This window comes from Hemiscyllium ocellatum, chromosome 20 (genome assembly GCF_020745735.1).
Source record: "Hemiscyllium ocellatum isolate sHemOce1 chromosome 20, sHemOce1.pat.X.cur, whole genome shotgun sequence".
In the NCBI taxonomy this organism is placed as follows: domain Eukaryota; kingdom Metazoa; phylum Chordata; class Chondrichthyes; order Orectolobiformes; family Hemiscylliidae; genus Hemiscyllium; species Hemiscyllium ocellatum.
In genome coordinates this window covers 23,705,798-23,718,207 of record NC_083420.1, presented here as the reverse complement: position 1 = coordinate 23,718,207, position 12,410 = coordinate 23,705,798, and the positions used below count along the sequence as shown (strand labels likewise).

General features: G+C 40.9%; 1 protein-coding gene across 5 annotated transcripts in view; it reads left to right on the top strand.

Annotated features, from left to right (window-relative positions):
• eef2k (eukaryotic elongation factor 2 kinase) overlaps nucleotides 1-7,341 on the top strand; it is a 67,366-nt gene extending 60,025 nt beyond the window's left edge. For all 5 annotated transcript variants that reach the window (XM_060840601.1, XM_060840602.1, XM_060840598.1 and 2 more), the window contains 2 exons: nucleotides 2,057-2,235; nucleotides 5,568-7,341. In XM_060840601.1, coding sequence (XP_060696584.1) covers nucleotides 2,057-2,235; nucleotides 5,568-5,677 — 289 coding nt within the window. In that variant the 3' untranslated portion in view covers nucleotides 5,678-7,341. The remainder of the gene's footprint in view (nucleotides 1-2,056; nucleotides 2,236-5,567) is intronic.
• Nucleotides 7,342-12,410: the final 5,069 nt, after the last annotated feature.

The following is a 12,410-nucleotide window of genomic DNA, read 5'->3' as shown; positions in this document are numbered from 1 at the left end:
AGGGACCCAGATTAGATTCCAGCGTGGGTGACTGTGTGGAGTTTGTACATTCTCCCAGAGTTTGCATGGGTTTCCTCTGGGTGCTCCGGTTTCTTCCCATAATTCACAGATGTGCAGGTTTGGTGAGTCGGCCATGCTAAATTGCCCATAATGTTCAGGGATGTGTAGATTAGGGGTAATAGTCAGGAGGCGTGTCGAGTGATCGGTTAGGGGAATGGGTCTGGGTGGGTTACCGTTCGGAGGTTAGGTGTGGACTTGTTGGGGATTACACAGTAGGGATTCTGTGATTAACAGTGAAATGAAAGATTTAAGAAGTTTAAAGAACCAGAATACAGAGCACCATGAGATCTGGGAAAGGTTACAGAGGTGGGATGGAGTGTTTCATAGATATTCTGAGCATAGTAGGAAGCCATTCAGTCCATTGTGTCCATACTGGTCAATGAAGATCTGTGTATACTTACCACATTTTCCAGCTCTTTTCTCTTGGCCCATGGCCCTGGAATAAATTATTTAAAAACTGTTTTAAATATTTTGAGAGTTTCTGACTCGGCCACCTCTTTTAGGCAGGGTGTTTCAGACTCTCATCCTCCACTTGTTGAAAATAATTCTTCGCAACTTCCTCTTGGCCTTTTATATTTAATCTGTGCCCCATTCTAATGGAAGAAGTGCCTCTCTATGCCCTTCATATCCTTAAACATATTTAACAGGTCCCCTCTAAAACCTTGCTGTTCCAAGGAAAACAGTGTCAGCTTATACAATTTTTTTCTCATAACTCAGACCATCCACCCAGGAGGCATCTTGGTAAATCTCCTCTGCACTCTCTCTAGTGTTATCAGTTCCTTCCTGTGATGTGGCAAAGAGAACTGCATGCACTATTCCCAGTTGTGACCTAACCAGCATTTTATAGTTCCAGCATAACCTCCCTGCTCTTGTATTCTATGCCTTGGCTAATAGAGGTAAGTATCCCATATGATGCCTTAACCAGCTTATCAACCTGACTTGATACCTTCAGAAATCTGTGGCTATGCACACCAAAGTTCCCCTGTTCTTTAGTACTTAACAGGCTCCTAACAGGCCTTGTCAGCCCTCCCAAGTACATGGCCTCACTGTTCTGGGTTGAAATACATTTGCCACAGCTCTGCCTAGCTGACCGGTCCATTGATATCCTCTTGCAGTTTACAGTTATCCTCTGCCTGATTTTCCCCTCTATCAATTTTCATGGTATCTGTAAACCTTTTGATCATGCCTCTATATTTAAGTCCGAATTGTAAATGTACACCCTAGCATTGAACCTTGTAGGTTGCCACTGGAAACAGACTTCCAGCCACAGAAACATCCCTCTATCCTCACTGTTTGTTTCCTCCTTTTCAGCCTTTTTTAAAAATCTAGTATGCCAGTTGGATCCCGTGGGCTGTGTCTTGATGAATCTGCCATGAAGTATGTATAGACCACACCCAATGTATTACATCAACTCTCCAAGTCACCTTGTCAAACAAAAATTGATCAGTAAGACAACAGAGGGATTTTAAACCAATCATAAGTTGGTCTTCAAGCCTTGAAGCTGGGATTATTCTCCTTTTTCAAAGAGAAAAGGTTAATGGGAGACCGAACAATGGTACTCAGAATTGGGGCGATTTTCGTGGAGCAAGTAGTGAAAAACTGTTTCCCCTCGTAAGTTGGTAATAACTAGACGCATTAAATTTAAAATAACTGTCAGAACAGAGCATTATGATCAAGAAATGTGTCAACTGAAAGGAACTTTCAAACAGCAATTTGGACATGTCACTTTCAGTTGGCTGATTTGGACTGTCTGTAGTCTGTGGGCTACAGATAAGGTATTGGACTAAAAAGGTACCTCTTTTAAGGAGCCTGCAATGGCACAATAGGTAGAATGGATTCTTTCTGTCCTGTCTTAAAACCTAGGAAAAACTTCCTGCCCTTTTGACCAATGCCACACTGACACATATATTGGCTAGAAGGCCACTTGGGTTTATTTAATTCTTATGGCCTCTGTAGCATTGGTTTAATGTAACTGCTGTTTTCATTGACATCGCAGGACCCGAGACTGGAAGGAGGCTTTGTATTGGTACAGTGCTGCTCTGAACATGACTGATTACGATGAAGGTGGAGAGTATGATGGCACAGGAGACGAACCTAAATATTGCCTTCTAGCTCGAAAGGCAGAAATCCACATGACAGGAGGGTTTGGTGTTGGACCAGATCCACAGAAAGCAGGTAGAATAAAGATATCCGCATTTACCAAACAACTGAGCAGGAAATAATCTAAAAATAGCAACTGTCTGATACTTTGTCCCTTTTAATGAATAATTGTCAAGTTCATGTTTCAATTAGATGTGTAACACTGTCTAAAGGCTATTGTTGATTCTATTTTTAAAACAGATTACAGGCCTCTTCCAGTCCTTCAGTCCTCTGGGAATTCTGCACCTCTTCAGCTCTGGCCTATTACATATCTACAGTTTTCTTCACCCAACCAGTGGTTCATATGAAATTGGCTACCCACACTCTAGGTTCTGAAATTCTCTCCAAACACACCTCTGTCTTTCCTTTGAGATACTCTACTATACTTACTTCTGTGACTTCTTTTACTCAGCTGCCCTGATATCTCCTTTGTGTGTCTCATTGTTACATTTATTTTATTTGAAGCACATTTGGAAATGTGCTATATAAATATCTATTGTTAATCTTGGGATTTTCTGCTGTATAATACTTATTTAACGATAGAGTCATAGAGATGTACAGCACGGAAAGAGACCCTTTGTTTCAACTCGTCCATGCTGACCAGATATCCCAACCCAATCTAGTCCCACCTGCCAGCACCTAGCCCAAATCCCTCCAAACCCTCCTATTCATATACCGATTGAAATGTCTTTTAAATGTTGCAATTGTGTACCAGTCTCCACCACTTCCTCTGGCAGCTCATTCCATACACATATCATCCTCTGTGTGAAAATGTTGCCCCTTAGGTCTCTTTTATATCTTTCCCCTCTCACTCTAAGTCCATGCCCTCTAGTTCTGGAACCCCCCCCCCCGGTAAAGACTTGGTCTATTTATCCTATCCATGCCCCTCATAATTTTATAAACCTCTATAAGGTCACCCCTCAGCCTCCGACGCTTCAGGAAAACAGCCCCAGCCTGTTCAGCCTCTCCCTATAGCTCAAATCCTCCAACTCTGGCAACACCGTTGTAAATCTTTTCTGAACCCTTCCAAGTTTCACAGCATTTTTCCAATAGCAAGGAAACCAGAATTGCATGCAATATTCCAACAGTGGCCTAACCAACGTCCTGTACAACAGCAACATGACCTCCCAACTCCTGTACTCAATACTCTGACCAGTAAAGGAAAGCATACCAAATGCTGCCTTCACTATCCTATCTACCTGCGAATCCACTTTCAAGGAACTATGAATCTGCACTCCAAGGTCTCTTTGTTCAGCAACACTCCCTAGGACCTTACCATTAAGTGTATAAGTCCTGCTAAGATTTGCTTTCCCAAAATGCAGCACCTCACATTTATCGAAACTCCATCTGCCACTTCTCAGCCCGTTAGCCCATCTGAACAAAATCCTGTTGTAATCTGAGGTAACCTTCTTCGCTTCCACTACACCTCCAATTTTGGTTTCATCAGCAAACTTACTAACTGTATCTCTTATGCTCACATCCAAATCCCTTATGTAAATGACGAAAATTAGTGGACCCAGCACCGAACCTTGTGGCATTCCACTGGTCACAAGCCTCCAGTTTGAAAAACATCTCTCCATCACCACCCTCTATCTTCTACCTTTGAGTCAGGTCTGTGTCCAAATGGCTAGTTCTCCCTGTATTCCATGCGATCTAATCTTGCTAACCAGTCTCCCATGGGGAACCTTGTCAAATGGCTTACTAAAGTCCATGTTGATCACATCCACTGTTCTGCCCTCATCAATCCTCTTTGTTACTTCTTCAAAAAAACTCAATCAAGTTTCTCATTGAAACATGTAGGATTTTTCAGGCTGATAGATTCTTGATCAGTAGAGGAATCGAGGGTTATGGGGTGGGGGTAAACGCAGCAAAGTGGACATGACAAATGTTGGATCAGCCATGATCCTATTTAATGGCAGAGCAGCATGAGGGGCCGAATAGCCTACTCCTGTTCTTATTTGTGATGGTCTAATAATTGCAAAGGTGTCAGCACAGTTTAGAATTGCCACAGAAGCACTTCAGCACAGATAACAGTAAGGGATTGCATCTGGGCCACCTTCAGCATTGGTCTGAACGTTGAAGCAGAGTTACACCAAAATAATTCTTAATTCGTTTCTCTGATGCCAAATGATCTGCTATTTATTATCCAAGATATTTGCATCTTTGTTCAATATTCTTGTGAGCATTAACATTTTATTTTGAAGTAACAAGGCTTCCTGGATGTTTGTTGATGCCCCAGCCTGAGGATCTATACAATTGCACACAATCAATTAATGTCAGAATTCAAGTCTGAAGTGCTAACCAAAATGTAACGTCCTAATTTGTTGTACTGTTCGCAATCTGATATTTCAGTTTTGCCTTGTAAATGCCTGAGATTTCTACTGGGGTATTTTTGATAAATTGGATGGTCTGTTTGCCCAGATTGGTAGACAGTGTTATAATCACCGAACAGCATCTTTGAAGTGAGAAATGGAGTCAGCATTTCAGGTGATGACCCTTTACCTGACCTAGGGGATTCTGAACAGTTTTTAATTGGATGCAGGAGTAGGAAAGTTTAAGAAGGGATGCAGCATGTAAGTGGCCAAAATTACAGAAATTGATTATATTACAAAGCAAGAGATGATGATAAGACCGGTTAATAAGAGGTGAAAATGCTTACAGTATTATGAATTGTTTTAAATAATGTTGCTGGACTGAATTAACTTGCTGATAGTCAGATTAAACTCACTGTTCAGGCTCTTAATGCTGTTGTCACCTTGCTCATGCCATAATCATGACACCCATTGATTTCCAGGACACTAATCAATTGAAGTTAGGTGTTAAACTGCAGTTGTTGAGCCTGTCTCTTTCCCCATAGCTTGACCCTTTTTGCAACGTGTTTCTGAGGTGCGGTTTCATATGCATTAACTATTCATTTCTGACTTTTCTATACAAGAGCTCTAAACTTTGAAAGAAGTGCTTTTAATCAAACTGTTTGGATGCGTGATGATATCTGGGGCAGTTGACATTTGAATCTGGTCCTTCTGGCCCAGTGTAGTATACTGCAGCACAAGACTCTCTATGCTCTGGCCTTTAGTAAGGTTGTTCACATTGGGAGGGCATGACAGCTAAATCTCTTTTTATCCTTAATGACTAGGTGGTGCAGTGGTTGAGTTCCTGCCTCTGAGGCAGAAGGACAGGATTCAAGTCTCACATTGAAATAACATCTCTGAACATGTTATTTGAAATGTCTACTCATTTAGGGAATGTCTGATGCCATTTCAGGAACTGCGGCACATGGTGAATTGAATTAGGATGAGAATGATAAGAGTCTGTCAGTGAATTTTTACCTGTGTTTCATGTTGTTATTTGCATGGTCTTGTGTTTAGGAGATCTCTTCACAGAAGCAGCAGACGCAGCAATGGCGGACATGAAGGGCAGACTCGCGAACCAGTACTACGAGCGGGCAGAGGAAGCTTGGTCCATGATGGAGGAATAAATTTTTGACCTATGCACAGCTGATTGTCAGTCTTTTTAAATTATTGTTTACTAAATGTCAAATGTCTTCCTTTTGTGTCTGTACGAAAGTTTAGAATTTATTCTGTATTTTTGCTATTGCAATGAACGATCTTTATGAATGATCTGAAACAGTGCAAACTCAGAGGGATGCACACCCTCCCTCTGTTCTGCACTATTCTGATTCTTAAAATGTTTTGTGTCTGTGTTAATCTGCATTAGCTGCTTGTGGTATTCTTATTGCAAGTATCTGGCTGAATTTAGCAGCACTTTTTATATTTTTTGAGAATGCCAGGGGTATTTGCAAGTCGGATTTTGATTGATCTGATGCTGCCCATTTATGATTATTAGTTTAAGAAAAGCACCTTCGTGTTGTTCCCTTCATCATCCTTCATAAAAAGAAGGCGGCACTATAGCAGACTCAAATACTTCAGTTATGTTTACAAGTTGTAATGGTGGGGGTGAATGTGTGCAGGACAGATGTACGTTAAAGTGCACTCATTATAAAATCATGTTTGTCTAACCTGGATTCGCTGACAAACGCACAACAAAGTGACACATCCGGCTGAATAACAGAATTGTGTCTATCATTAGTTTACAGATGCCTTTACTGCTTCTGTCTGCAGAACAAAGAGCAAAAGCTCCACGATCGACTTTATTGTCCCTTGGACCCCATCCATCTCTGCTTAATACTTATAAATATACTGTACTTTAATGTAATCACGCACCTCCGTGCACTCTAGATAATTAACTATCTTAAGGTGCAATGGCTATAATGTATTCAATCTTTTTGTGGCATCAGTGTGTCTTGGGTGCTATTGGTTAAGGGAGAAATGTTAGTCAAAACATTGGAAGAGCTGTTTTCATTAAAAAAAAATGCCAGGGAATCATTAATGTTGGCAGACAGGCAAAAGACCTCAGTCTAACAACTCACCTAAAGATATTCACCCAGCAGCAGAAACATCCCCTCGTGCAACATAAAATTGCCCCATAACCAAAGAGCTGTAAGGTGATCAAGGCAACTTGTGCCCATTTCTGGGTTAAACAAGGTGCTGAAAATTCAATTTCTCTTGCAGTAGCCGAAGAAGTCCTACGGTCATTGCTTTATAATGAATTTTTCTACCCCATTAAATGGCCCAATGCTGTTTGAGCCCTGCAATGCTCCAGCCTGTTTATTCTAAATCATCATTGAATGATCTAACATATAATACCTAGTGGGAAAATAATGTATTTATCTCTGTGATTTTGCCTGTGTAATTGCAAATGCCATGCAATATTTCATCTATGAAGTACCATATTCCAAGAAAGCATGAAGATTTTATTGAACCATTAAAAAAAATTTATATTTTTAAAAAAAAGGCAATGACTAATTACTTGCTTTACAACTAACACAACTGACTGAAATACAGTGATGGCCATTAGCAGATGATGACGACATAGAGCTGTCCCTTTTGTGAATCAAAAAATAACAGCCTTACATTTTCCATGAAATATTATGTAAAATGTTACCATATTCTTAGCTTGGCACCATGGATTGTATAATGACTGCTGTGCATTCTTATAAATAAGCAGGTGCTAATGGTTTACACAGTTTTCAATGTGTAATGTGAATGTGCTTAGCAAGAATAAATTTTTTTATTGTTTTAACTCTGAATTTATTGAAATATGCTTGTTAAAATGGAAAAAAATGGATGTTTTAAAGATAAATATAAAGTTCAAAGTTTGTGAGAAGATTTGTAGCTCGGGTGCTTGTTGTTGTGGTTCTGTTCGCCGAGCTGGGAGTTTTTTGTTGCAAACGTTTCGTCCCCTTTCTAGGTGACATCTTCAGTGCTTGGGAGCCACCTGTGAAGCGCTTCTGTGCTGATTCCTCCGGCATTTATACTGGTTTGAATCTGCCACTTCCGGTTGTCAGTTGCTGCCGGTGCAGTGGTCGGTATATAGGGTCTAGGTTGATGTGTCTGATAGAATTCGTGGATGAGTGCCATGCTTCTAGGAATTCCCTGGCTGTTCTCTGTTTGGCCTGCCCTATAATAGTGGTGTTGTCCCAATCGAATTCGTGTTGTTTGTCATCTGAGTGTATGGCTACTAGGGATAGCTGGTCGTGTCGTTTCATGGCTAATTGGTGTTCATGGATGCGGGTTGTTAGCTGTCTTCCTGTTTGACCTATGTAGTGTTTTGTGCAGTCCTTGCATGGGATTTTGTACACTACATTGGTTTTGCTCCTGCTGGGTATCGGGTCTTTTGTCCTGGTGAGCTGTTGTCTGAGAACAACACCTAGAAAGGGGACGAAACGTTTGCAACAAAAACTCCCAGCTCGGCGAACAGAACCACAACAATAAATATAAAGTTACAACGTCAACATTGGTCCTATAGTGTGTTTAAGTTTGGGGGTTAATGCAAAATGAGATGGCAGATTAATTGAACTAATATTTTGTACTGTAGAGGATCCAAGTAAAATCTCATAAATAGCTATACATGACAAAATGTGAGGAAGAGGTGAACTCTGGTTAAAAATTGCAATCATCAGGGAAATGATAGTGAGCAAACTATTGGAGCTATGGGTTGACAAGTCTGAGTCTTGATGGAGTTCACCATTGGGTCTGGAAAAAAAAGGGGCTGGTGAGATGGGTGATGCTTTTTAATTTCCAAAATTTCTTCGATTTGGGTAAAGTACCATTCCAATGGAAAATAGTGAAATTGTTGTCTTTTATTCAAAGAGAGAGAGACAAAGCAGGAAACAACCGGCCAATTAGCTTAAATCTGTTATTGAAATGATGTTAGCTGTTATTACAGACACTATAGCATGGTACTTGTAAATGTTAATCAGGCAGTCAATGTGGTTCATGAAAGGGAAAACATGTTTAACCAACGCGATTTTAGAGAAGATTTGTAGCTCAGGTTGTAAGTTTGCTTGCTGAGCTGGTAGATTTGTTCTCAGACATTTCATCACTATGCTAGGTAACATCATCAGTGAGCCTCATATGAAGTGCTGGATTTCAGTGCTACTTGCATTTTGTGTCTTGGTCTACTGTGATGGGTGATATCACTTGTTTAGACTTAAACAAGAAGATATGACATGCCTGGAGACTCTAGCCTTCCTGCCATACATTAGACATCTCAGAGATGACCACCACACTATTCCAGCCCGCAATCATACCACCATACTGAAGCAGCTTCTGATAAATTTATAGGACTCTGTACCAACAACCAGCAAAATGAACATCATGTACAAAATACCCTGCAAGGACTGCAACAAATATTACATTGGACAGACGGGCAGGAAACTAGCCACCAGGATACATGAGCACCAACTAGCCACCAAAAGACATGACTAACTATCAAAAGTATCCATACACACAGATGAAGTGGGACATCAGTTCGACTAGGACAATATGTCCATACTTGGACAGGCCAAACAAAGAGATGCATGGGAACTCCTAGAGGCCTGGCATTCAAACCGGAACTCCATTAACAAACATAGAGTTAGACCCCATTTACCAACCCCTCAGAAAAAGAAACAACCAAGACAGACGCAAGTGGGACAATACCAGTGCTTCTTCAGAGGCTCACTGATGATGTTATCTAGCATGGTGAAGAAATGTCTGTGAACAAATCTGCCAGCTCAGCAAGCAAACTTACAACCTGATGTTAAACCAATTTACTTCCTAAAATGACTTTACTAATGTGCTATGAATAAAGGGGAATCAGTGGATGTACTGTATTCTGGTTTCCAGAAGGCATTTGACAAGGTGCCATATCAAAGATTATTGCTGAAAATACAAGCTAAATATTTTAACGATAACATTGATGCAAGTAGAATACAGGCTGGCTAACAGGAAACATTAGAAATAAATAGATAATTTCTGCTTGGCTAGATGCAAAAGGTGTTTGCCATAGAGTTCAATGCTGGGACCTCAATTTTATATAATACGCATAAACAACTTTGATGAAAGGACCAAAGATATGGTTGCTGAATTTGCTGATGCCAAAGATAGGAAAATAAATTGTGAAGAATATATAACGGAGGCTAAAAAGGAGTATAGATTGAGTGGGTAAGCAAAGGGGCTGGCAAATAGAGTATAATATGGTAAAGTGCAAAAGTATGCATTCAACAGGAAGAATAAAAAGAAGCATATTACCTAAACGGTGAGAGATTACAGAGCTCAGATGCAGATGATTCTGGGTGTCCGAGCTGTTATGGTCCTAGCTGATCCCTATTATTGGATGAGTCAGACCCCAGACTTAAATCTGGCTTGATAGATGATATTTTGTTTTCATTTTAAGGAGGTGGTCTTTCACTGAAACATTGTGTCAATGTTACAAGTGTTGTAAGTGTGACTTTAACTCCTACACTGGAAAAGTTAATAGCTTCTTTATAGTTCTTATCATTATACCTGACCTTAAACGTACTCCATTTCGAATAATCTCTTCAGTGTTATCTGAACATTTCTGGTTTGGGATTATTACTAACTACTTTAAGGTAAATGGGTTTTGCTGTATTCATCCCTTCTCAAGAGCATAGCTCTATACAGCTCTCTCCATTCAAGGACTTCACAAAGCTTACCAAAACAAAATAAAACTATGAAGTTATGGGTGTTTCCCTTACACTTTTAAAAAAGAAGAGAAATTCCTAACAGAGCTTTACCTTGCTAATTTGTAAAGCATCCTAAGCTAAACAAAAGTCCATTTTTGTTGCCAAGGTAGCTTTAACAAACTGTCTTTTTAAAAAAAAATGACTACAAAAATATTTCCAACTTAAATATTAAACAGACACGCAGAGAACTGACGTATCAATAACCCAAACTAAAAAGAAAGGAGACTTTAAATATCTCTAAATCACAATTTATATCATGCCTCCTCCCCCGTCACGCTCAAAGAAGACTGACAATGCATCCATAAGATGTAGAAACAGAAATAGGCCATTTGGCTCATCAAATCTGTTCTATTCAGTGAGATAATGGCTGATCTAATAATCATCATCTTCAATTTCCTCATTTATCTCCATAATCATCGATTCTCAGCCTTGACTAAATGCCTCTGAAAGGCATTTTCATTATTCAACACATTATTTTGTCATTAATTCAATATCATACAATAGTAATAACTTGGAGACAGTGACGACTGCAGATGCTGGAGATCAGAGTCTAGAGTGTAGTGTTGGAAAAGCACAGTGGGTCAGGCAGTGTCCAAGGAGCAGGAGAATCCACATTTCAGGCATAAGCCCTTTGTTGGGAATGAAGCTTGTGGGTTGGGGCTGAGAGATAAACGGGAGGGTGTGGGGTTTGTGGAAAGGTACCTGATAAAGCAATAGGTGGATTAAGGTGAGGCTGAAGGTGATAGGTCAGAGGGGGAAGTGATGGACAGGTCCAGAGGGCAGTGCTGAGTTGGAGGCTTGGGCCTGGGATAATGTGGAGGGGAAATGAGGAAGCTGTTGAAATCCACATTTATCCCTTGTGGTTGCAGGGTCCCAAACCAAAGTATGAGGCATTTCTCCTCCAGGTATCGGGTGGTAATGGTTTGGCGGTGGAGAAGGCCCAGAACCTGCACGAGCTGATGGAGTAGAAGGGGGAGTTGAATAGTAATAGCATGTTAAGATAAAATATATTTAGTTACACTGCAACCATATTTCAAGTCCGACATGCATCTTTGAGTTCCAGAGAAGAATTTGAAACTTTAAATGTTTTTCTCTCTATGGACGGCAGACCTCCTGAATTTCTCCAGCACTTTGTTTTTACTTCAGTCATTCGCTCAGTGAATTTTAGAGAATTCTGGCATTTCTGTTTCTTCAACATTGCTGGGTCAAAATTGCTGGAATTCCCTATCAACACTGCGGGTCTACCTACAGGTCATTCTGCTTTGTTTATGCGAATTCGCTATAATGCGATCAATAAATTGGAGACACTTATAAAGCATATATTGGTTATAAAAAGATTCCAGCCCCATTAGTTCAAATGGTGCTGCTTTTACACGATTTTCTTATAACGCGGGATTGCAACAGAAGGGAACTACGGTGTTACAGCACTGACTGTAACTGACTCTATTCTAAATGAGCGGCAGTGGTTCAAGAGAGTGGCTCACCACCAGCTTCTCCAGGGCAATCGAAGACGGACAATAAATGCTGGACTCATCAGCTATACCCCCTTCCTGCGAAAAAACTAAACTTAAAAACAACCAAAAGTCTCTCTGTCACATTCCTAAATGCCTTCCTGCAGGTATTTACCAGAGTTCATAATTTCCCCAGCAGTTCTGTTCTTCTGATGGAGGGGGTCACTGGAATCGAAACTCTAAGTTTCTCCACCATGTTTTGTTTTTGTTTCAGATCTTCAGCATACACATCTGTCTGACTTATAACAGTTGGGAGTTGTGCTTTCTCCCTTGTAGATGTTGCGCTGTCTGCAAGGTGGGTGGTGGGTGGTTGGCTGTGTGTACATGTAATGTGGTCCTCTGACCGCTAGGGACTCGAATGCCTATGTAACACCCTCCGGCAGCCAGCGGATCGAGGAGCGGATGTAAAGCAGCCATCTGGCCGCCAGGAGGACCCAATGTACAATTGTAACGTGGTCCTCCGGCTGTAATATGGAATGGGATCTCCGAGTCGTCTGGTCCTCCCGTCGTCAGTGGACCGAGTAAAACCATGTAACGCGGTCCTCCGGCCGCCAGATGGGAGAGTGTACCTGTGTAGACTGGTCCTCCGACCGCCAGGGGGGGCCCCGGGG